This window comes from Malaya genurostris, chromosome 2, assembly GCF_030247185.1.
Source record: "Malaya genurostris strain Urasoe2022 chromosome 2, Malgen_1.1, whole genome shotgun sequence".
NCBI lineage: Eukaryota > Metazoa > Arthropoda > Insecta > Diptera > Culicidae > Malaya > Malaya genurostris.
This window is the reverse complement of record NC_080571.1, coordinates 278,345,440-278,371,599: the sequence shown is the minus strand read 5'-3', so window position 1 is coordinate 278,371,599 and position 26,160 is coordinate 278,345,440. Positions and strand designations below refer to the sequence as shown.

The 26,160-nt window shown below is 37.4% G+C and overlaps 3 protein-coding genes across 7 annotated transcripts in view; 1 reads left to right on the top strand and 2 right to left on the bottom strand.

Moving 5' to 3' along the window:
- LOC131430239 (leucine-rich repeat and fibronectin type-III domain-containing protein 3) overlaps positions 1 to 10,353 on the top strand; it is a 461,469-nt gene extending 451,116 nt beyond the window's left edge. For all 4 annotated transcript variants that reach the window (XM_058595032.1, XM_058595030.1, XM_058595031.1 and 1 more), the window contains one exon: positions 438 to 10,353. In XM_058595032.1, coding sequence (XP_058451015.1) covers positions 438 to 570 — 133 coding nt within the window. In that variant the 3' untranslated portion in view covers positions 571 to 10,353. The remainder of the gene's footprint in view (positions 1 to 437) is intronic.
- The window catches only part of LOC131430237 (rab3 GTPase-activating protein catalytic subunit), a 507,058-nt gene extending 490,697 nt beyond the window's left edge, over positions 1 to 16,361 (bottom strand). For both annotated transcript variants that reach the window (XM_058595027.1, XM_058595029.1), the window contains exon 1: positions 14,765 to 16,361. In XM_058595027.1, the coding sequence (XP_058451010.1) occupies positions 14,765 to 16,248 (1,484 nt within the window). In that variant the 5' untranslated portion in view covers positions 16,249 to 16,361. The remainder of the gene's footprint in view (positions 1 to 14,764) is intronic.
- Positions 16,362 to 20,400: 4,039 nt separating this feature from the next.
- LOC131430234 (methylcrotonoyl-CoA carboxylase subunit alpha, mitochondrial) lies at positions 20,401 to 23,142 on the bottom strand. Its single transcript, XM_058595015.1, has 4 exons — positions 22,980 to 23,142; positions 22,271 to 22,823; positions 20,988 to 22,205; positions 20,401 to 20,923 (listed from the first exon to the last, which is right to left on the bottom strand). Exons 1-4 carry the CDS (start codon positions 23,009 to 23,011, stop codon positions 20,639 to 20,641), a joined length of 2,088 nt encoding a protein of 695 aa, XP_058450998.1. The 5' UTR covers positions 23,012 to 23,142; the 3' UTR covers positions 20,401 to 20,638.
- Between the last annotated feature and the right edge of the window lie 3,018 nt (positions 23,143 to 26,160).

The window sequence follows — 26,160 nt, the reverse complement described above, 5'->3', positions numbered from 1 at the left end:
TTTTGTTAGGAAGAATGAAAAAAACAATTTTGAATGTTGAAAGTCTGGGCCCAGGGGGATTTTTCCCTTTCCCCCTCTCCAGTCGACGGCTCTAGCCAGATTTATTTCCAGGTTTTTCCTTGTCCTGAAAGGTTAACTCGCCATACTTCCTAATCGCGTTTCGAACTGCTCCGATTTTTACACCTTCCATTTTCACCAACTGACTCTGTTAAATATTGGGAATAGTGCACCTTTTGTGTACAAGGAGATCGTGCTTCCACTCTTTTAAATGTTAAAAAAACATTTATCAATATTCGGAACAGAGGATTAATTGCGAAAATGTTGGTTGATCAATTTCAGTTTTGATGTAATTCAGCTGATTAAAATTTATTTACAGAGAACCGATACATATTTTCATAATTAATTAATCTCCCACTTTTTAATTTTCCCACCTCCAGCTACTCGACGGCGGGCTCAACCCACACGCTGAATAACTACTGCGACACGTCGGACAACTGGACCGACCACGATATGGACATCTACATGACCCGCAATCCGACGGCCCGGAACGGCAACATGGTGCCATTATGAGAGTCACTCTACGACAATTCCTGATACCGCGACGAAGTAATACCCGATGACAACGACGGCGGCGACGACGACGACTACGACCACGGCGAGCAACCGTCCCATCCGGATCGGATCTGACAGCAACTGCCACCACCGGTGGTCACTCAGGATCCAGTCTCCGCATTGGAACTGGATCCCCGCCGGTGGTGCCGCTGTGAAAACGAACCAGATATCCTGGAACAGAATCACTACCACCATCAGCTTCAGCAACTAACCAACGCACAGCAACATCAGCAGCAACAACAACAACAGCAATATCACCACGGTGAACCACCGCCGGATTACGAATCCGACGATGCTAGGCCGGAAACAGCCAGCGGAGGACCTGCCGTGCTGATGGTGGGATTGAACGGCTCGTCGTCGTCGCCGGCGTCGTCAGCGGCGTACCGCGCCGGTGTCCAAGTAAGTTTTATTCCCGCCGGAGGGATCCAATCGAGTCGTGAAACCAGTTTCGTTGAGTGGGAGAACTATCGGAACCGATTGAAGGAGAATTTACACCTCTAGAAGGTGACGGGGACGCGACGAAACGATTGTAATGTTCGTCCTGTTTCAGATTAGAATTAGGTCCGTTTTGGTAGCGGAACATGGAACACATGGGAGATTCGTTATTGGAAAGACTCTAAGGCAGACATAAAGAGTATATTTTTATTAAGATTTTTATATTTAGCTTAGCGTTTGAAGGGCAAAAAAAACAGAGTTAGTACGTAGAACATTAGGGAAGGCAAAGTGAAAGTCACCGAGGCGTCAGAAGGATGTGATGTTATTTATCTTGTTCGCTTCCTGTTTGGCAACACCTGTTCAATTTCTCGTTCTGAATGCTGTTCGGAGCGAACCGGTTTCAGCATCATCATCAGGATGATGAGGAAAATGTGTATTTTATAGCTTTTTAGAGAAATTTTTATAGTCGTTCAGATAAAATATTTCATTACACGCGGAGTATGGATGAATGAGCGAAAAAAATAGCGCAAATCGGTAGAACTCAATAGAGCGTTAACATTTTCCCACTAGAGAACCCACCCAAAACATGACACACGTGAAATTAATGTATATATTAATGGTGAGTAGTGTCAAGTTAAATTACACCGACGTGCTCAGCTTACTGTTACTAACGTTTAAACCCAACGAAACAATAGTCAAATTTTTTATGAAAACATATCAACGACCGGCACGGATGCAGGAGGATTCAATATAATGCTTGGCGTGTAATAATGCAAACACCACGGTTTTTTTACACACGACAGACATAAACTACCACAAAAAGCCAATTCCCATAACCACTCCACGGAAAATCCTGTAAATATCAATTAAGTTTAGGTAATCCACCATGAATTTACTGGTCAATGGTTTACCAGTGTCACACAAAAAAAACATCCCCATATGTGCGGAATCTGTTCCCACAAGCTAAAAACATACACGAACACGAATAATAAAACACTGATAAATCAATTAAACTCATCAGATAGTGACCAGCGGGCAGGTGGACCGGGACAACGAAGCCCGCAGCAATATGCTTCCGATGTGCAATATCCGAATAAACGGCTAGCAAGAGAAAAACAAAGCAAAAAAAATTTACAAACCCCATATCGTATAGGACATCCGAATGCACAACCCAAGACAAAACAATACCAGAAAAATTGCATGTTGATTAAAGTCGTACATCCCGGAGCAATACAGCAGAATAATTGAATTGATAAACGAAGAAGGGTCGTATGAACCGTGGAGGAAACTTTTTAACTGAATCCTGTTTAACTGCTTTTCGTTCTACTTTCCAGCTATTTATTTTCTTGACAACGACCAGTAAGCCATTTGTCAACATTCACTACGAGGATGGATTCCGGAAGTTTTTCACCGGAAAAGTGTTGACAGATGGCTTATAGTCCGTTATCAGAACAAAAACGCGTATCTACTGAACTAAATCTTAAAGAAGGCGAAACTGCTTATCAACTTTCACTCTAGGCTTTGATCTGTTAAAGCTTGTTTGTAGAGTGTGCTTTTTTTCGAATTACTAGAAACGCTTAGTCAAATTATCAATATCTATTTAATTGAAAGGTACAGAAAGGTTGCTATACTTTTTCCAATCAAAACCTACCTATATTAAAATAATTTTTTTGTGCTATCACAACGATAGTTTTATTTGGTAATGCCATCAAAATAAAATCAAAAGAAAAGACGTGATATAACATTCCTTCTGTAGAATTTGACATTTCGTAATTTTAAATGAGAAAACAGAAATGTGGTACTACGTCAACCAACTAGCATAGCCATGTGTGCAAAACAGAACCAGAGATGCCAAATCTGCAGATTTTTAAAACTTACTGCAGACATGCAAACTTTTGAAAATTGAATTTATTACAGACTTTTGATAATCATTATTTTTACCGACATTCGTCCAAACTTACAGACGTTAAAAATCTTCGAGATCTTTTTTTTTTTGCTAGCTAAACCAATTTCTTTCGCGAGTCCGCAGATTTTTTTCGAGTTTACACACTTTTTCAACCCTGCTTGAAGATATTTGTAATTTTTACTTGAAATCTCTGAACAGAACAGACAGTGTTTTATTGACAGTGGAAAAGCGGAGCATTTTATGACTATAGTGCATCAAATTGAATATGATGAAAAACCAACTGTCAGCCTACGAATACCCCAGCAAAAGCAAGGTTTCACTCGAGATAACGAATAGTAAACTAAGTTTTCAAACTGTTTCATATCCTCAATTATAAATAAAAATAAAAACGAACAGTGAATTGAATGGAGAGAGCATTGGCGCCCCATGAAATTGTTTATAAAATTCACCTCTGAATTTGAAATAATTTACATCGATACAAAGTAGAGTTAGGTTAAGATAAGTCCTTACTTTGCTTTTCCACGAACTGCTACTTTTTTGTTGAAGTAACCAATCTTCCAACAGATTGAGTGAGTCCTTCAACGACATACTTGAGAATAGGGTGGTTACATCCAACGATATCATTTTTTCGATTTCACCTGAGTTCTGAAGTTGAGTAGCAAATTCTTGTGTATTACGAATTGATCTTCTCTCGAATTTTTTTTTCCTAAGATTGGAATTCTTTTACTAGCCATTTAGAGATTAGTTGGGTTGGGACTCCTACTGAAGAAATAATTTCCCTTATTTCGTTACCAGGTTTGTGAACTATCGGTAATCCATTGATGCTTGTTTCGCTAATTCCAAGGGAAAGTTATAGCATTTTAAAGTTTTTGCATTTTGAATGCTACAATTTTTTTATATGCTCTTTCAAAATCTCGCGCTGAATTTTATTTAGAATATTTTTAGAAAAAGATTTTCCACCCTTTACTCTGCAGATTGCGGGAATTAGTCCAAATCTGCTGAATTCCTTTAAGAACGCAATGTCTTTGGATATTCCCACAATTTTTTTCTTTAGCCTAATAAACTTATTGGGCTCACTAGGCTTGGTAGTCGCCAGTAAATTTAGCCAGAACAGTTAGTTGAATTCTTTGAACACTTTCTACTTTTTTGTACTATTTGATTCGACTAATTTTTTTTTTTAATGTCACTACACCTTTACAAATCTACTAAACTTTTACAGAAGTATAGCGAACGTTATAATACAGATACGTATTTCGGATTTTCATCAGTGTATCGGTTTTAAAAGTTATTGAAATAATGCTGCAATGTTGTTCATTTTATATGAAACGAAAGAGAGGAGGAGATTCATATCAACCGGTAACAGCCATGAAGAATACTTAGCTGAAATTAGAAGAGTTTAAGTATTCTCTGTGTTTGTTTGTACTTTTTGTGAGGGCAGTAACCTAAGAAGCCAAGAAGACTTATATTCCAGGTCTCGTTTTAGTAAAGAAGTGGAACTATTTTTAAAAATTTCTAAATACTGGGCTGTATCTGATTTCTATTGGTTGAAAATTTGTGAAAATTCTGCTACTTTTGACTTGAAATGGTGCGGTAATCTCTTTTCCAATTTCTTAGATGCTATCACTATTTCTGCAATGTAGGAGCACAAATATCTGGCGTTCTCTATGTTTATCCAATTGATATTTTAACGCAATGAAAACTCGAAATACCCCAGATTATTTGAAATTATCATTAGGGTCTTTTTTAGATCCCAGTAAAGTTTTCAATTTCAAATAAATTTACTAACTGCGTTAACTAAATTTAGTGATGTGAAAAGTCCCGACCCGCACCCGATCGAATTTTTCTCCATACTATCGGAGATATGTTCGGAAATTTATGATAAAATTTTCAGTAGTAAGAAAAAATGCAAATAACTCGAAATTGAATTGAATGTTTGTTATGAACGAGCATTAAGGGCTGAGGACAGTACCGTAAAGTGGTAGGTTTTTTGCTATTTTCCCGCTTCAAATTAAATTTTCTTGGAAACGGTGCAGAATGTAGAAAAACCCACCTGACAATGTCTTCGAAATTTAGCTGAGAATATTCTGTGAAATTTTCAGAATGATTCATTGAGTTAGCGGTCGTGTTGAATTTTTTTCTGACTGAAGAACTGCTGAAAATTGGAACGCTCGGAAATGTATACCTCTACTTGTTCATCGAATATCTCGGCTTTGAAGGCTTGTATAATAAATCTACCGTGACAAAGTCTAGATAATTTATTTTAGATGCGATTAGTACATAAAAACATTTATGTTATCGCGATAAAAATAAAGTCTTGTATTTTTCTGTGAAACAAAGTCAGTTTCAATGCATCCGCCATTTTCTTCGCTTTGGTTTCCTGATAGCATTCTGACATTCTATCATTGATTGACAGACATTCTATCTTTGTGAAAGTTGAACATTTTTTCATTGTTCATTGGAATCCATGTAATGTCTAACCCATACGATAGATTAAGGTGATAAAACTTCTCATCACAATAGTAAAATGTATGCTGGCAACCCGGTACAGTTTGCTCATATACGAGAGAGTACAAGAGAAATACGATGCACAAAGGGAATTGAGCGAACCACGTGGTCGATTTAAAACTCAACACGTGACCCTCTGTCCTCAAACCTTAAGGTGGAATTCAGTGCCAAAATAAGGCGCGCAAAATTTCAACCGCATGAATTGAACGAATCATCGCACAAAACGTATCGTGCAAAACCCACACATGGAAATACGGCAAATTTTCAGTAATTAGGTTTTACACGATGACGACACAAATAAACTGCCGATGTATCAAGCTCATCTTTGACAGGTTCCGGTGCTTTGTTTTGTTTTGCGACTGCAAATTAAAAATTGAAAAATAACGAAAAAGTGCCTGTTAAAAACGTGTTCCACAGTGAAAAGAACTAAAAAGATTGCCCTGTATGCATTTCCAGCATCAAGAAGCGATGTTTGTATGAATCTGTTTAGTGTGAGGCGACTTGCAATTTTTAAATTCAAACTATTTAAATTCAACCTCTGATGAACTTTCAACTTGTAAACAAACCATCGGCGGCTGCCAAAAAAGTTCATTCTGTTCATTTTGTGAGGTTATGTCATGTTCGTCCAAAACCTAATTGAGTGCAGGGGGCTTACGAGATGATTTATTCAGTAATAAAACAGGTACTAACTTTGAATGGAGACTCACTTGTGCATGTTGTTTAAGACGGTCAATTCAGTCATTCAATTTATGATGGTTGTTTGTTGCTTGTTTCAAAAATATATTGGCTGAATCAAACCAGAATTGATCTTCTACATTGGAGTAGATTAGATTTATAGTTGAGCAAAACTGCGGTGGAATTAATTATTGATTTGTTTCATTTCGTTTAAATTATGTCTAAAAACCTTTGGATGTAAGTGAATAGTATTTTACCATTTTTCATGAATTTATGAATGAATTTGAACATTGCTGTTTTAATGTCATCGGAATCGGTATTGTCCGCTACACAACCCTAAAATTTTTTGTTCTCGTGTATTCGTCTGATAGTTGCACTCTTACAATTCTGCAAGTGAAGCATTGAAAGCTTGGGTTGGCGACTTTCACGGAATTAGACATACTTTTGAAAGTAAATATAGAAATAAGTCCCAAATAAGTCTTATACTGACTCATCTTTTTTTATTTGAACTAAATTTTTTTTCAAGATAGGTAATTTTGCTGAAAATGAAAAAAAAGGCTTTATCAATAAAAACGTGTTCTAGTCTAAACTGCAAATTCATTGAAAACTAGATCAGTAAATTTTATTCATCAAATAAAAGATTTAAGATCATCGTCCAAGTACCATGCGCGCAGATGATTTTATAAAATTTTCGATTGAAATTTTGAAAAATTTTCCAAAACCAAAAACATACAACCCTTTGAAAAACTTGTATCTACCTGCTGGGCAAAAATGGCTCAAAAATTCGGAGGATTTTCCGAGTGTTATCAAAAATAGCTCTGAAAAATGAGTGTTCTTGTGATCTTTCACAATTCTTTGGAAAAATGATGTGATAATATGATAATTCTTTTTTCAAATAAACGTTTTTCTGGATGCAAGAATTACAAATCGACGAATTTCATACAACCAATTTCGTTGTTTTGACGATTTGGAAGTACTAAATGAAATACAAATTATTTTGCAACGATGCTAATTCAATTTATGAACGGAATAATGTTAGTTTTGTAAAGTTTTCTAAGTTTTCCACAGAATAAGATCAATTTTGCAATGAACTGAAGAAAATCCGCTTCAGTTTGAATGTGTGTAATAATTGTGAAAGATCACAAAAACACTCATTTTTCGGAGCCCTATTTTGATAAAACTTGAAAATCCTGCAGATAGATAAAGGTTTTTCAAAGGTCTGTATGTTTTGGTTTTGGCAAATTTTTCAAAATTTCTATCGAAAATTTCCTAAAACCACTCGCGCTCATGTTACTTGTACGATGGCCTTAATGAGCTCAAACTGACTGAATCTACTGAATACTGAATCTTTGTCCGGTTTCTACAACGAAGTAAATGCTTTAGTGGTTTGTAAATATGGTGGCACCAGCTTTCCTGAAAATTCTATTTCGAAGATCATGAAGAAATCTGGAAAGCCGAAACAAGAGAGCAATCTTTCGGAAAAGAAAAAAATCTAAAAGATCAGACGTAAACTTTTGGGCCAACAAATCGAATGTGAACAACAGTATCTTTCATTGTGTTTAAAATTAAATCAATTTTAAAGCTATTTGAAGACAACTGATTGAATCGGTAAAACTATCCTTTCGGTGAAATGAAGTTCGGTTAAACGATTTTCGGCAAAATACCGCAGATTCCTTTAGAAAAAATTATTGTCATAATTTGTTACTTAATACTCCCATGATTACAAAACTGACACCAGCTTTTTGAGCTGTACAAATCTCCTATTTTGGCATGTATCTTTTATCCGTTCTGTAACGCAATTTAATCTTCCAACAATTTCGCTCTTAGAAAACTGGTACGATCACTTTTGTTGTTATTTACTGAAATATTGTAATTTAGTAACATGTTGGCTTAGTAGGTCAACGTATCGAAGATATTTATCTACTTCTTCAGGGTGAAAGCTTTGGACGGAATATACATAATTCAAGCCGTTTCTTTTGTCCTGTAGATTAAAGAAACGTCGACCACCAACGCAAAATAAATATTTTGTGAAGTAACATTTTACAAAAAAAGACAATTTTTAATAAATTACTGTTATTACAGCCACTTTCATTCGCTACAGTTTTTTTGAAACTGGAATCAATATTAAGAACCGACCTGTATCGCATGTAAATACTGAAAAAAAAAATCCACGAACGTGCATACGACCCATTCTCGCAGTAACCTACAAAAGAAAATTGATTAAAAAAACCGCTCTAGAATATTGAATAGTTCACGTGCATCGAATGTTTGTAGTTAACATAGTTGAATGCAGAGTTAACATTGATACTAACATTTTGGGCGGCAAGCCTGTAGCAGGAAAATTAACAAATATTAAAAAATAACAAATCTCTCGTTCGTTACAGCTATCCCACGAGAGAGATCCGTTCGGGTAGTCTTGTGTTTTTTTTTTCTGCAGCTGTAGCGACGGATCAAGGTCTAAATAAATTGTAAATAAAAGTGCTTAGTGATAACACGAAAGAAACTAGTTAACTCTACATAGCAATAAATCTGTGAGTGTCTAATGCGTCAATAGTAGATAATTAGGTATAAAACTACCATTTTTTTTTTTTATAATTTGGAATATTTTATCCTCCTAACGATTTCCACTCCGATGAGAGTATTGAAAAACAAAAAAATATAAAAAAATATCTGTAGAGTATTCTGATTTATCAAACGCTAAACCGATCTGTTTTCCCCGGTCAATCATATCATCGCAGAGATTTGTTTTTCGATTCATCGAACCGACCGGTTCGGATAATTGCTAGCGTGTATAACCTGGGGATTGATGTCCGCTTCTGTGAAAGCGTTCCGACCGACAATAGGAGGACGACGATAGGGAATCGAATTGCCAACCGGCCGGTACCAGATGCCGCGATTGGCGAACGACCCCACAAATCATCAACTTCGTCGATTATCAAAAATTTCGCAGTTTTTTTTGCCGGTAACTAACTTTTTCCAATTCCATTTGGAGCTAGGCGTTATGTTTCCGTTCGTAGCTAAGTTTGTAAATGTGAAAATTAAAAAAAACAATGTAAACAAAAATAGCAATGGTTCGAACGAAACGGCGTAGAATAATGGTTTGTACAGATTAACAGAACAGCAAAAAATAGATAATCTATTTTTATATGAAGAAATGTTATAACAACAAACAAAATAAAAACATTACTTGAACAATACTCACTAGACATTGATAGAGAGAAAAACTACTTAACAAAACAGAATAAGCAAGTGTTTGCATCTTAATAAACGAAGGAATTGTACATTGTACTACACTAAGCATAATTAATCAAAGTGATTTTGTTGATCAAGATAAACTGCATATAAGTTCACGTGAAAAGTTTTCTTTCAAACACACCATTGTCTAATTCGATGTGAAACCATTGCGCGAATCAGCGAGTGTACGAAACGTAAACAACAAAATATATAAAAGATTAAGCATTAAGTTCTTCTTTTCCTCTCTCCGTTTTTTGATACGAATGTCAGGTTTTCCGCATGCTGGAAAATCCAGCACCCGGCACCCGGTGTGCCTGTTCGTTTCCAGTTAATTTCATATATTGGTAAACACAAACTCACCTGCCGCAAACTTTTCCGTTTCTCGAAAACTTGACATTACGCGGAAAAAGGAGAAAAAACACAGTTGAAAGTTAACACTAGAACGAGGGGGCATAGACGATAAGGATAAGCGTAAGGTGCGCTACCGGAGTCACGGCGTTTTGCGCGATGGTCCGAGGCGCCCGTAGCATGTAGGAACTAGACTAGGCTAAGGGCTCGGGCTGGTTGGCCTTGGAGGAGAAGGAGCTGCAATGTGCGTGCGTGTGTGTATAGTTAAATAAGATGATTAATAGAGCTAGCAACCAATTATTAGCGAAAGATCTACGAAACTTTAGAAGAAAAAAAACCGAACGGAAGGTGACTAGTAGATGGCAGGAGGTATGGTAAGAAGACGACGATTTTTCGACAACCTATACAGTTATACATATACATATATTTATAATGGACGGGAACAACAATGTGTATTATAGTTGAAGCAAAAATAACAAACAGCCTATCTGAGAAAAAAAAATTAAAATTATGAATATTTATATAAAGAAAAATTGTTATTAACGAAGTACTAATAGGCGATACGCAATTGTATAGAAAAGTGAAATAAAAAAATGGATAATAAATTTGTACATTACAACAAATCCTGTTATTTAATACATTTTTGCCCCGATGTGTTGAATTCAGTGTCGTGTCTCGTTCGAAACAGTCCAAAGCCGTAGATCGACACAGTGTCAACAACTTTATTTAACTTCATAGGTGCACATCCTGTCTCCGGATCCACATATCCATCGAATGCGTAATCTTTCCCGCAGTCGTCGACCTCTTCTAGGTTCTTTACTTGTCTGACCTAGCAGCTATGGTCCTAAGGTGTCCTACACTTTATCAAGCCTACGAATCCAACTAACTCGATCGATGCCCCTCGTCGTAAGCCATTCAAAACAAGGAAAATACGCAAGGATGCCTCAACTTGATCGATCTGCCGTGCTCGCTGCGTTCCTCTTCTTATTCTGCCAACCAAATCAGATTCTGGAACCATTTTCACTAGGTTGTCGTACGTCCAATATATGCTGTACGTAGGACTGTTGCAATTCTTGGTTCATACGCCATTTTCACGTTCCGTCTTCGATCTGCACTCCGCAATAGATGATTCGCAGCACCTTTCTATCGCAAACACAAACTCCAAAATAGTCCAGGTCTCGTGGTCATAGAGAGCAACCGGTCTAAAAAGCGTATTGTAGATGGTCTATTTTATGCGGCAGCCTACTTTTCTCGGGGGCGGCCCGTTTGGCATAAGGTCATTTGGCATTTGGGTCTATTTTATGCGGCAGCCTACTTTTCTCGGGGGCGGCCCGTTTGGCATAAGGTCATTTGGCATAATACCGTTCCGCATAACGCTAACACATGGATCAATAAGTCCCGAGACTAACAATGGAAACAACATTTTTTTTGCAAAATTTTTTTTATTCATCAACATAATCACCTTTTAGGGTGATACAATGGTTCCAATGTTTTTCCAATTTTTCAATACCATGTTTATAAAAAAATTTATCTTTCGCTCCAAAATAAGCTTTAGTTTCAACGATGACCTCCTCATTTGAGCCAAATCTTTTTCCCTGGAGCATTTTTTTAAGATCAGCAAAGAGCCAGTAGTCACTGGGGGCGAAATCTGGCAAGTATGGGGGGTGGGGAAGCAGATCAAAACCCAATTCGTTCAACTTCGCCATTGTTTTCATCGACTTGTGGCAGGGTGCATTGTCTTGATGAAAAAGGACTTTTTTTCTCTGCATGTGCGGTCGTTTTTTGCGATTTCCTCCTTCAAACGCACCAGTAAGTCAATATAATAATCACTGTTGATCGATTTACCGTTTTCGAGGTAGTCAATAAAAATCACGCCATGCGTATCCCAACAAACTGACGCCATCACTTTGCCAGCTGACTGCTGCGTTTTCGGACGCTTCGGACGGCTTTCGCCAGCTGTGCGCCACTCAGATGACTGCCGCTTCGACTCTGGAGTGTAGTGATGTATCCATGTTTCGTCCATGGTCAAGTAACGACGCAAGAAATCTTTTTTGTTGCAAGTAAATAGCGATAAACTGCTTTCTGAATCATCGACTCGTTGCTGTTTTTGTTCCATCGAAAGCAATCGCGGCACCCACTTGGAAAAAACCTTTTTCATGCTCAATTTTTCATGAAGGATAGTAAATACACTTACATATGATATCTGTGTCATCTCAGCAATCTCACAGAGCTTAACTTTACGATCTTTCATTATAATTTTTGTCACTTCACTCACATTTTCCGGTGTAACGGCTTCCACAGGTCTACCCGAGCGTTCCGCGTCATTTGTGTCCGTACGACCACGTTTAAACTCGGCGAACCACCGACAAATCGTTGCTTTTGATGGACAAGAGTCCGGATAACATTTTTCAATCCATTGTTTCGCTTGCACGGTGTTTTTACCCATTAAAAAACAATGTTTTATCAAAACACGAAACTCGGTTTTTTCCATTTTTTAAACAAACTACAAAACGACTTTACTCCAACCTCGATAACTCAGCTGTTTCTGGTCGGATCGACTTAAAATTTTGACCCGTTTCAAGCAAAGGTTAGTACTCTAGAAAGACTTGGTTACTTGTTTACTAAGAGCACCATCTCTGCTTTAGTCTCGGGACTTATTGATCCATGTGTTAGTTGGTACGTCGTGGAGGTATTCGAAAAAAAGCAAGGGGTCGGACATTCGCGGTTCAAAGCGAGGCAGTCAATCTTATTGTTCAAAACATCTGCTATTAACAAAGCTCGGTCGACTTCTCGTTGAGCTTATAGTGCGTCGAGACCGATTAGTAACCCACGACTTTCGTAGCTTGACAGATGATGAAGATTGTTCCACGCCGAAGAGCGAAGCGAATCGGTTCGATTCTATGAGCACCATTTAGGTAGTGAGGATCCAAGCGACTAAGCAATACTCAAGGATTGAACGAACAAGTGAGCAGCAAAGGGATTCTAAGCAGTATAATTCTCTAAAATTTCTCATTACAAAGCCTAAGCAATAAAAAGCCTTCGGAGAAATACAGCTGATGTGTGATGTTAAATGTCAGTTGCTCATCAAGAAAAACCAAGATCCTTAACGTTACGTCCTTCCAGAAAGTATTCGAAATAAAATGGCTCTGTTTTTTCGTGAGCATAATGGGGACGATGTGCTAAACTCATTGGAAGCGTGAGCCTTCGAAGAATGTTAGAACAGAATCCAAGTCATTTCAATTTAGCATTCGTGATGTAAATTATATAAAAGACTGAGGAAAGGTCAGTGTAAGTGATGTTTGTTTGCAAACCATTTGAAATACAACCAGTACGTAGGTCATAAACGACCGATTTCTTGCGTACAAGAACCGGTGAGCTCTCCAGATGTCATTCATGTAGGTAACTTTGATTTCCCCCTGTTCGTTCACATGTTTCCAGAAAGCATTCGGATTGGTTATTTAGGGGTTTTGGTACCGTTTTGTGCTTAGTGCACATTACTATTATCTATTCCACGTTTCGCCTTCAGCTCATCGTAATTACAATCTGTTGACGGGCAGAACGCCGTCAAGTAGTTTCATTTCTTCCGACATGTTAGTAAAGACATTTCACTTCGATGCAATAAATTTATATGCGAATGGCATCAACTTTACGTCTGCTCAGCGGTTTATGTTGAACCGTTAGTTAGCGTTAGTAGTTCAACATAAACTGCTGACGAACTGATGAGTCGAAGGCGAAACGTAGAAATAGATTCGGGTTAGATTTCAATTTCCGTTGTACCCTTTTCAAGTAGTTATCATGGCGACGCTTGACGGTTTTCCGGTAAAAATTAAAAAATCTGCACGTATTCATTACGCACGACATATCTTCCAAATATGGAATACTTTAGTCGTTTTGAGTTGTCATACTTCGGCAGTTGTCTGTTGTGGATACCGGGAGGATCACTTTGGTACAAAAAGTATTGAAGTTCTTGCCATTCACCGTTCGCTTCTCCTTCAGCTGCTAAAGTTTAGAATTACGAATCATTAGGATTTACAAAAGCTATAAAAGAAGAAAAAACAAATTTAACTTTTGTCGAACACGTTGAAAATCTCTCGTGGTTAGGTTAAAAAAAACAGGAGAATCATTGAATTTGGTTAAGTCTACCTCAAGCATTTCCGTGAACGGGAAACTATTGTTCGGAATGAACCAAACAAGCGAGGCCAAAATGCTAATGAACCACATTGAGAATAATGCGAACAAACCCAGAATTCTTGGACGGCGACACTAGCATAAATTTTCTAGAGAAGGTCGCGTATGTTAAGATGGACGATGAGCAGCTTTCCTGTTAAAAATGTTATTTAGTCACGGCTCTAGCAGATATTCCCAACAAATATGTAAGTTCCTTAGAAGGTTTTGGATTTAGCAAGCGACTTGCGACTACGGACGAATGAAAGTTTTTGCTATACACGAATTCGAAACTCTACCTCTGATACCTGAAAATGAGAACATTTTTGTAATATGTGAAATTTACGTTGTATATCCGGATCTAGGTAAAACTAAACATCTTCCTATGAGACTAAAAGATCCTTATTCTGAATTTAATAAGAGTTTGGCCAGGTTTGAAAGCAGTTCAATTTTGCCTGGCAGTTGCCATTAAAATCGAGTGATACTTCAGTAACCGTGATCATATCAATATGGTGGATGCATCTAAACAGTTTTCAATCCACCCAAACCTCCGATGAACGGTAATCTGCCCGAGAATGAAAATATATCAATTTGGCTTGGCAGTTCGATTTGAAGAGTCGATGCTAAAGCTCAAATAGTGTAACAAATCTTCGGTTTACATTTTCTCATTCAGAAAAAAATATATGAACAAAACACTCATTTTAATGATGGATTAAATTGACAGGAAAAGTCACAACAAAACTTAAAAATTATTCTTCAACTAGAATATTTCGTCATTTAATAAATTGATATTATCATTCGTTCGATCAAAGATTTTCCCAACAGTAAACACACTATCATATATAGCTATCATATATAGCTATTTAAACCCTTTTTTCTACTTACCCTGGAATCTGAATGCAGCGTTCCACTCGATACCGCATCTCCTGGGCGAATTCAACCCACAGTTGTGCTACGGCTCGTTTGCCACCGAAGTATGAATTACACATGGCCAACAACATGGCCAATCGATGCACCAACGAATCGGGATGCGCAGATTTAATCTTTAACGGATCGAACTCACTTTGACCCGGCTGCGGGACGACATACACATACAGCGAATCCAGTTGTGCGTCTGGGAACAAATAGTAGAGCATATCTTTCAGCAACTCGTCATTCAGTGGGCCTTCCAGCTTGGTTTCTTTTCTTCCCGTTGTGCCTCCAACCGAAGAAATGCCCGGAATCATTGAGGATATAGTTGGAATCTTCGATTCCGTCAAACGCTCTAAGGCTTTAGGGCCTTCGATGTTTTGATTTACTCCGTAGGCTAGTTCGGGAAAATATTCGGTTATGGCTCGTTTGGAGTCCGACGTCTGGAGGAATTCTTGGATACACTCCGCCATGTAGCATACCGGAGTATCTTCAAAGCGAGCTCGAAGACTCCACACCGGAGCCGTAAGTGGATCAAAATCAGAATAGGTTTGAGAATCAATTACGACATTATCTGCAACGTGCGGCCATGTGCAATGTAGAATCAGCTCCGAAACGGGGTCTATAGCAACGCCAAATGGAAGAGAGATTTCACGATCGTGTGCGAAGTTATCCTCATTGCCATTGTTCTCTGAGAATGGAACTATTTTAGGTACTACGTACGAAGAGTTCAAAAACTTTGATAACGAATAAGTAAAGCGAACGGATACTGCAACCGGATCCAGGTAAGGGACGGCAATCTTTCCTTTGAACACGTCAAGAAGACCCGACAAATACTTACAGGTCGGAGGCGTAATATTCAAATGGACAGTATCGAATGAAAGCCTTATTGAACCGGACTCACAAACTCCGAGAAACACATTCTGTACTTTTTCCAAAACCTGAACAAAGACTGGAACATCACAACTACTTTCCGCTACAGCAATATGCACCGAACTCATCAGAACTCGAATCTGGCTCTCGTTAGTGATGGAACCCTTGACTGGAACGACCACGACAAATTCTCTCAATCCGTACCACTGGGCTAAAGGATGCAGCGGACCTTCAGCCTTTTGGTCCACTATACAATAGTCATTCTCATTCGCCATCAGATCCACAAACGCCTGGCATTCGCTCGCCTTTTCGTTGTCACCAGTCTGTATTTCTCCTTCCGGTATAGTGGCCTTGTACCGTACAACATCTAGCAGAACGTCCGCAAATTTAATTTGCTCATTGAGGATGCTCCATTCACAAAGCGAAAGTTGGTTACGACCAAGCTGGCCACGGTTCTCCGTCAAACCATACGACAACTTCCACTCATGGAAAATTTCCTCTAACCGAGCGTTGAAAATTTCCCACTCTGAAGCAGTTGTGAAATCCTGCTGGAAGAACTCTGTATCGTCCACTTCTTCGTTAAGCATTGTAGTAAGCGACAATAGTTTATAAAATCACAATAAATACAAACGTCTGGTTGTACAATTTAATCGCCAGTAAATGTATCGCGACGAACGCAGCACAACAATACTGTTTTTGTTTAGAATATGAACGCATAGAAAGGCCAAAAATAACTGACATAAAACATATGACTGCGGCAACTATGTGGTAACTGTGTTAGTGAAGGGTTCGAGCAATTGCACCGAAATTTTATGAGAACCGTGCAGGATTTAATGCTAATAGTCCCGAAAATGAGATTGAAATTTTGTAGCTAACATGTAAAAGAAGTTTTCTCATCGAAATCGAAGAAGTGATGTGCAATAATATTGATGTAATATAACATGGAACAAGATTTTCACATCGTTTGAAAATCACATGAAGTATGTCAACTTTTTTTTTCTTGTTTATTGGTTGAACGTATATTTTGTTCAAAATTGTCTAAATATTATTCGCTATTGATCACTTCTGGGTTACAAGTCTAAAATATAATTACTCATAAAATTATAGGGTCCCGTGCTTGAGTTAGATCAAAATTGTTCTAAAATACATAGTTGTTTTTATGAAAATTGAGCTATTTTTAACCCTTTCACGACCATAAGATGTCCAGGACGAAATATGTCTGTCCAACACAATATATTAGCTATTGTGAGTGTAAAGTAAGAGAATATCACCAGAAAAACATAGCAGGGTGCATAAGTTTCCTATAATTTCATGGGCAATATTTTTCCCTATGATCCTCAGAAATAAATAAACGAAGAGCTGAGTTTATTTAATTTATTGATTTAATTATCAGGATAGTAAAACAAATAGTTAGTAATGGTATTCTACGAAACGATTTCCTGTACTTGTTTAGCACAAATGGACGTTGCACATAACATATGTATTATGTGTTTTATATTTTTGCACAAACTTTTTTAGTGCAATAGAGATTGATACTTCTTTTTTTTTATTCATTCAGAAACACCAGAAACACATTTGTCGCCTTGGAAATAAGTTTTTTTTAACATTCAGTAAAAAAACATCGATTAAATAATAATTGAAGAATCGATAAAGATTTGTATAGAAGGGAAATTATTCTCTTGAGCGTTAAGGGGTTAAACACATGTATCATTTCCAGTATGTTTTTTTCCTCCATTAGGTGTTGCACGAACATGACATAACCTCACAAAAATGAACAGAATGAACTTTTTTTGACAGTCGACGTGTACTTGTTTACAGTTTAAAATTTCATCAGAACTTCATCGTTCGAATGTAAAAATTGCAAGTCGCCTCACACTCAACAGATTCATACATAAATCGCTCCTTGATGCTGGAAACACACACAGGGCAATCTTTTTAGTTATTTTCACTGTGGAATACGTTTTTAACAGGCACTTTTTCGTCATTTTTTCAATTTTTAACTTGCAGTCGCAAAACAAAACAAGTACACGGCAACTGTCAAAGATGAACTTGATTCATCGGCAGTTCATTTGTGTCGTCATCGTGCAAAACCTAATATCCATATTGAGAAAACTGAACCCTGGCTTATAAAAGTTTTATCAAACAAACACTATAACACTACTGTAAATAACATGGATGTGCATCCATTCTACGCCGTATATGTTTGGCAATATTTTCTTAATGGGATTTTGTTTAATTTTACATTTCCTAGCGTATTAGAGCCAACATAATGTTGAAATAAATAAATCAATGATAACGAATTTTAACTGGAGTGTTTATTATATATTTAAAATTTTGTTTTAATTGTTTGGTTAAAATCTCGGCATCAGCTTACGTGCTTGAACACCGATGATTTCGGTAATTTGTTTCTAAAAGCGACGAAGATCCCGGTAATGTATAGTTTTCTCGAAACCGAAAATCCCGGTGCAAGCAAAATACCGAGAATTTCAGTTGTTTTAATGTTTGACGAGATGATTCCCGAGCACTCCGCTGTTGAAATCTCGACAAAGTTTTGCCGAGATTCGGAAAAAATCTAAATGTGATAGATGAAGTATATCACAAGTCACCTGTGAGAATCAAGATCTTTAACAGCCACCTGATTAGTGTTTTGAAATGACTGAGTGAAAACATATATTATTGGAGCCAAATGAATGAGAAACTCAAAGGAAATATGATTTATTGGAAAAAGATACGCTCATCTAATCATACTTTTTGCGAGTCTCTCATTTATTTGGCTTCTCCAATTAGGTTCTGCACGAACATGACATAACCTCACAAAAATGAACAGAATGAACATTTTTTAACAGTCGACGTGTACTTGCAACATGTTTACAGTTTAAAAGTTCATCAGAAGTTCATCGTTCGAATGTAAAAATTGCAAGTCGCCTCACACTCAATAGATTCATACATATATCGCTCCTTGATGCTGGAAACACATACAGGGCAATTTTTTTAGTTATTTTCACTGTGGAATACGTTTTCAACAGGCACTTTTTCGTAATTTTTTTCATTTTTTAACTTGCAGTCGCAAAACAAAACAAGTACACGGCAACTGTCAAAGATGAACTTGATTCATCGGCAGTTCATTTGTGTCGTCATCGTGCAAAACCTAGTATTAGGTTTTGCACGATGACCACTCGAATGAACTACCAATGAACTGCCCATGAATCAAGTTCACTTTTTGACAGCTATCAGTGGTTTGTTTACATATCTATTAACTCGTATTAGGTTTTGCACGAATATAACATAACCACACAAAAATGAACAAAATGAATCATGAAAGTTCACCTTTTGACAGCTATCAGTGGTTTGTTTATGTGTTCATTGCGTTCATTCTAATTTGAATACGTGTTAATAGATATGTAAACAAACCACTGATAGCTGTCAAAGGGTGAATTTGATTCATCGGCAGTTCATTGGTAGTTCATTCGAGTGATCATCGTGCAAAACCTAATTCAAATTAGAATGAACGCAATGAACACATAAACAAACCACTGATAGCTGTCAAAATTGATTCATTTTGTTCATTTTTGTCAGTTATGTTATATTCGTGCAAAACCTAATTAGGTTTTTTATCGTGACGACACAAATGAACAAGTATTCATCCTTGACAGTTCAGCGGTACTGTTTACAAACAAGCTTAAACAAAAATCGAAGAGCACATCTAAAACAATCATCTTTACACTTTGCAACTAGTCAATTTTATTTAATAAATATCAAAAACGAACTGTATTCAATCGTGAACAAATGTTTTAAAACTTTATTTAGGCGATACGGACCGTAAATGATCTGATCCAATTTGTCAATAAACAAACAAAAGCATTTTTCTGTTTCCAAACAGTACTGCTGAACTGTCAAAATGTGTTCATCCGATTGAGGTTAGCAGTGACGGTAAAAAACCTAATATGGTTTCACTCAGTCATTGCAAAAACTGAACTTAGTTATGGTGGCAACTTAGCATTCACAAACTATATACATTGATCAACCAGCACTTTTATCAGACGACAGAGTCCATTAGAATAGTGTAATCGATCGCTTTGAGATTTTTTTCCTCCCACACCTTTAAGTTGACTCCATTGGAAGAGCAGTTCCGCAGATTGAAGAACAAACACATAGAGGATTTGTACCAACAGTCATCTCATAAGTCGTGTCACCGCATTATTTTGCTTATTACTCGGCTTATAATCAACGGATAGTGAAGTAAACGGGACAATGTATTCGCTCCGGACCTGAAAACATCTTTAAGTTACTGCACTACTTTAAAGAAGAGTTACCCAAGGTAAATTGAAATGTCAGGAAGTAGCAGTTTCTTATCAGTATGTATAGTAATTACCAACAATATTGGTAAATTTAAAAAATAGGAATTACTTCAATTACTTTCTTATACTATTCAGTAATTGCCATTATTTTAACTTTCAATTTATTTATTTATATTATTCGATTGACTCGATTAGTATTCGTACTGCTAATCGATTACTTTTGTTTTACAAATTATTTTTGCCATTTAAATTGAGCAATGGAAATAATTTTTAGATGCAGCGATTTTCCGCTGTTGCTTTTTTTTATTTTAGAAGAAATCGTAAAATGAAAGATCAAAGAAGTGAGGTACAAATAAACCACTCGAGAACCTGTAGTGGTTTATTTGTATTAGTGGCGGGAATTTTTGCATTTGCTGTTATTCAATAAAATATTGCTGACAATTATAAGGAAAATAAATTTTATTTCTGTTATTTTTTTTTCTCAAAACTGTCATATTTTCATATAATCAATCAAACGCTAAGCGTATTTCACCTGTAACAAATATCTAAACACCTAATGAAAATCTATCACTAATAAATGCACAATCGGTCACAATTTGTAAATGCACCATAACTGGCAGAATGTCGATATTTTCTAACCCCTGCATTCACCCTGGGTTTAATTAGGTCGTTTCGTAATCTATTCGAAGGAAATTAAAACAGCCCCTTTCTGTACGTTGTCGCCTTCGGCATTGAGAACCGCCTTCACAACTCCATCCTTGGCTGCCTTCAGTACGTGTTCCATTTTCATAGCAATAAGCACCGCAACCGGAGTTCCAACTTTCACTGTATCACCCGGTTTGACGAAAAGCTTATCCAGCACTCCTGGCATCGGTGCCAGCACGCTACCTACGTTGACTCCGTCCAGTGCACTATCGGCGTTGAGGAACTTTTGTTGAACCAACTCGGCTGACGTGAGTCCACTCTGAGAAATAGAAAAGATTTATTATAAGATGAATGATTTAACGGTGATCTGATTGTTCTTTTACATCGTCATACAACGAAATTGATCCATTGTCAATCACGGTATTGAAGTTGGAAACATGTCCGTCGATGTTTGTCTGCAACAGGAAACGGTTCGCATGTGGTTTTCTAGTAACTTTAACTTGCAACCAATTGCCTCCATCAATCCGCAGCTGATAATCCAAACCTTTGGGTTGAATCTCGACCTGATATTCTTGGTCGGCAACCTTAAGTTTCAGGTTCTTCGTAGGAACATAATTGGGACGAAAGTTTAACGCCAAATCAAATGCATTCCATCCCTTGGTTGGTATCCGAGTGGTTGCGTTCTCGTTGAGGACATATGCTAATGCCATTTGTGCAATTTTCGTGTTTGAGGTCGTTTTTGTTGGAAATAGAGATGCCATATGCTGCTGAATGAATCCGGTATGTACATCAGCGGCTTGGAAATGACTGTGACTGGCCAAATCGATTAGGAAATTGATATTAGTCTGCAGTCCAGCTATTTGATAGTTTCGTAGCTGTTCAATCAATAGTTGCAGGGCACTTGAACGATTCTCACCCCAGACAACCAACTTGGCAATCATCGGATCGTAATGGATGGACACTTCATCACCTTGCCGAACACCCGTTTCCACACGGGTCGTACTAGACGATTCGGGTGGCGACAGGTAGTTCAAGGGACCTGCTCCAGGAAGGAACCCACCAGCTGGATCTTCCGCATAGACTCTTGCCTCGAAAGCATGTCCCTTCTTACGTATTTGATCTTGTGTTAGCGGAAGTGGTTCACCAGAGGCAACCTTAATTTGCCATTCGACTAGATCGGTTCCAGTTATCATTTCCGTGATCGGATGTTCCACTTGCAAACGAGTGTTCATTTCCATGAAATGAAACGAAAGGTCTTCTTTATCCAGAATAAACTCAACCGTACCGGCGCCAACATAATTCACGGCTTTTGCGGCGCGAACTGCCGCTTCACCAAGCTGTACACGCAACTCCTCGGATAAACCGGGGGCTGGAGCTTCTTCGATGATTTTCTGATGGCGTCTTTGTACCGAACAGTCTCGTTCGTAAAGATAAACTGCATTACCGTGATGGTCCGCAAAAACTTGCACTTCGACGTGGCGAGGAGAACGAACGTATCGTTCCAGCAGCATTGACGTGTCACCAAATGCCTTCTCCGATTCGGTTCGAGCGGATTGGAGAGCAGGTAGGAAGTCTGCCTTTGTTTCGGCAATTCTCATACCCTGCAAAAAAAAAAAATAATGCAACAATTTTTGTTTAATTCGATAATTAGCTGTTAAATACCCACCTTTCCACCACCACCGCGAACCGCCTTGATCATGAGAGGATATCCGATTTGGTTCGCCTCCTGAATCAATCGCTCATCGGACTGATCTTCACCATGATAACCGTTAATGATGGGCACTCCTGCTTCACTCATGATATGCTTCGAGGTACTTTTGATGCCCATATCACGAATCGCGCTTGCCGGGGGTCCAATAAAAATTACCTGTTCTTTCTGGCACAAATCGGCAAACTCGACATTCTCCGAAAGAAATCCATACCCGGGATGAATCGCTTGGCATCCGGAACGTTTGGCCACCTCTAAAATCTTATCTCCTCGTAAATAGGACTGCTGGGAAGCCGGTGGTCCAATGTTGTATGCTTCGTTGGCCATTTTAACATGCAGAGCGCGTTCGTCGGCGTCGGAAAACACGGCTACCGTTTGTATACCTAGACGCTGGGCAGTCCGCATAACCCGGCAAGCTATTTCGCCGCGATTTGCAATCAGCAGTTTGCTGATTTGTTTGGAAGGCACAATTCTGGCGGCATATCGATGACTAGTTGAAAAGCGTCGAAAACTGCGAAATAAATGGAAAAGAGTATTAAAATTTTCTTGGATTTGTGATAGGTATAGCATTGAAAGTTCACTTTTAAAGACTACAATTTGCAATCGACAATAACTGCGTTATGTAATAATAATTATAAGCTTGTTTTGAGGAAGTATTTTTAATTACCTTGCGAGTGTATGATTGAACTTAAGAATCATATTAATTATTTCTATAAACCGAACACAATATACTGAAACGATGATGTCCTAATGTTCGAAACTAAAATATACTCCGTCAAAACGAATATCCTCTAGCCACGCTGATAGTGCGCAAATTTTGTTTTCGTTTAATCAGTTGATCTGTCAAACCATTTCACGTTCAATTAGTGCATGAAATAATTAAAAATACATTAAGTTCCGGCTACACAATTTACACCGTTTAAATGTGAATAATTACTAACACTGAAAAAATAAGTTCATCGGTATCGATGGCTGTAATCAAATTTAGTCTAAAGTTTATCTGACCCAGCTTACACAGTTTATCTTTGTAGCTTACACAGAAACAATAAATAATATAATCCTTATTGTTTTTGAATTATATATCTATAGTGCTTATTGTCATTGTCCCGGGTTGGCGACCGACCTGGAAGGATTCTTAGTCAGAGCTGCAAATTATCAGTCATGTCAATTGACCTTGACAGACTGACTAAAATCATCGTCAACTGTAATCGGTACGATCAAAGTGTCTATCAAATGAGATACTCGATAGTTCAATGACCAAGTAGAAGTATACTCAGTCAAAGACTGGTGACGCATTTTGTTCTCTCTCTCATTCTCCTATTCCCTGTTGACGTACAAAAATTCCATGAGAGTACTAACATAAACATAAATTGATAAAGTTCATTGTTCTTTGTAGAAAGTCATTGGATTTCGTAGTTTATTGGTGTACATGGATTTAATTCAATGTTTATGCTGCTTGATTAATATTTAGTCACATCGTAATCAAGCAGTGACAGGTGAAATGAAGATAATATCAATCGCATCGGCAATCAATGAGCGTCCTGGTGAGTATGATATCAAGAGAATTAAAGTTATGACAGATCGGCTCTCAGACACTCAATATATGACGATTGGTAGAGCCTGGTTGGCAGCAGTCCAGTGACATAAACTTTTCAATCTTCGTCGTGCAAAGTTGCTCGTTGACAGTGACATTTAGCAGCTCTGTTCTTAGTATCAGTAGGATCCATAGCCATGCAATGATTCTGTACACTAAGAATCGGCTGCGAAGTCGGTTGAAACAGAAAGGCCAAATTCCACAAAAGGAATGTAATGCCAAGACTTTGCTTTGTACTCATTGTTCCAGAAGAAATGAAGCAATAAATAAATAAATATATATTGAATATTTGAAACGAAAAATTGTGTATGTGACATACTGCCCATACTTGCATATCAGTCCCATATGGAAAATCAGCATGTCGAGAAAAAGATGTTTAAAATTTTATTTTAGATTTTTTTGATTGATTGTGCTACCTAATGCTAAATCATGATATTATTACATGAAATATCGATAATACACCTCTGCTATTCCAATATTGCAACAAATGAAATTATTGAAATTTGCCCTAAATGGGACTGATATGCGGGTACTTTGCATATGGGACAGACATGAGTTGATATTTTTTTCACATTTTACTGAACAAACCCTCAACTTTTATTGCATTTTTTGAGAGTATATTGTGGATAGATTGCATTCCTCAAGCTAACTCAATATTGGCGAAAATCGATATGGGACTGATATGCGAGTATGGGCAGCATACACGTTTACTAATATCAGAAAAATGTTTCCAAGTTAAAGTTTTTTTTCATTATTTCTATGTCAAAGTAACATGTACCAGAAACGCTTCATTTAAGAAAAAAACAATGTTCTTGATTTTCTTCAGTCATGTTTTGCCAGTCATGTTTGTGTAAGATAAATGCAGGGTAAGGGCTTCCGCAAAACCATTAGAGTGAGATTTGCATTTCTGTTTAATACATTGGCTCATAGGATTTGATGAAAAAGGTGCAATCGCTTTGAATTTTCGCGTCACTTCAACAGAAGTATTGTTCTCTTTATATTTTCAGTACTATTGCTTGTTATGACCGAAGATAATATAAGCCAACACAGTACAACACAAATTGTTAATTGTATGCCAAGTGAATTTCAGTTTCAATATTTGAATTTCCGATAAATGTTGTATAAACTACAATGCGCCTCCATTGATATCCGTCTATGATGTTACAGTTGGACTGTATCGTTGCTTAAGACCAAGAAGTAGTCTTGGTTTAAACAATCTCCGCATTGATTTTTGACTATCTACAGAGCGTAACGTGCTAAGATTCAATGCATATTCACCAACATCGTAGTCCGGCTGCCATGGCAAGTTGTTTAGAAATGTAATATCGATGTAAAATACTCCACAGGATCGCAAAACGGATTCGATTTTCCAAATGCTGATCTATGGAACGCAATAGAGCAGGACTAATTGAAGGACATTTTGCTCATTTGTGGAGCGCGTGTCATTGGAATAACGATATATTGATAATTTGTTTTATTTTCAGCTCCGATTAATTTATACAGGAAACAATCCTCGAAAACTTCGCAGACAAAAGAATGCTCATTATAGCACATCGTTTAAATACAAATCTGTTTTTATCTTTTTATAAATAAAATATTGAGTCTAGAATTAAACCATTTTTTTCGATCGGGAGCTTACTTCGAACTAAAATAAACTAACTATTAGCTAAAACAAGAAGAAATCTCATTTCGACTTGCGGATCTGGTTACTTTGGCTGTCTAGAGTAGGACAAATAGCTGGCAGCCATGACTTCCTCATAAGCGATGGGGAGGTAAGGTAAGGCGGCCGGGCATTAGAATGGCTGCCACACGGAACCACCCGCGATCCCATTTCAACCAGAATATTAGTTGATTTTCTGAATTCGATTGGTTAAAATTTGGTACAACTAATCGATTGTTGTTTCAACTAAACTGTCATTTTTGTTTTTCGATTAGCAGAAACGATGGTAGAAACAACTAATTTAACTGTTTGAAAAAAAAAAATGCTGTCAATTAGTGAGGACACATACCTTTCAATTTCAACAAATATTTTTGTTGAAATAACTGGTGTTGTTATTGAAACAAAATTCTGTTAGTTGAAAAATAAATCGGTTTTATTTGTTCTAGACATTGCAAATAGTTGAATCAACTCGAACGATGTTATTGATTTACGAAAATAATCAAAATATACCTGACCTAAAATGAGTATTGGAAGATGATGCCTTCAAACGGGTGCACTGATAATTTTCGTCAATTTATATGAGCTTGGGTGCAG

Excerpts from the sequence above, each read along its gene's own strand:
- LOC131430234 (XM_058595015.1), bottom strand. The coding sequence starts at position 23,011 with ATGATTCTTAAGTTCAATCATACACTCGCAAG. Across the intron at positions 22,824-22,979 it reads TTCAATCATACACTCGCAAG|TTTTCGACGCTTTTCAACTA; the intron begins GTAATTAAAAAT and ends TTTATTTCGCAG. Across the intron at positions 20,924-20,987 it reads CAATTTCGTTGTATGACGAT|AGTGGACTCACGTCAGCCGA; the intron begins GTAAAAGAACAA and ends TCTATTTCTCAG.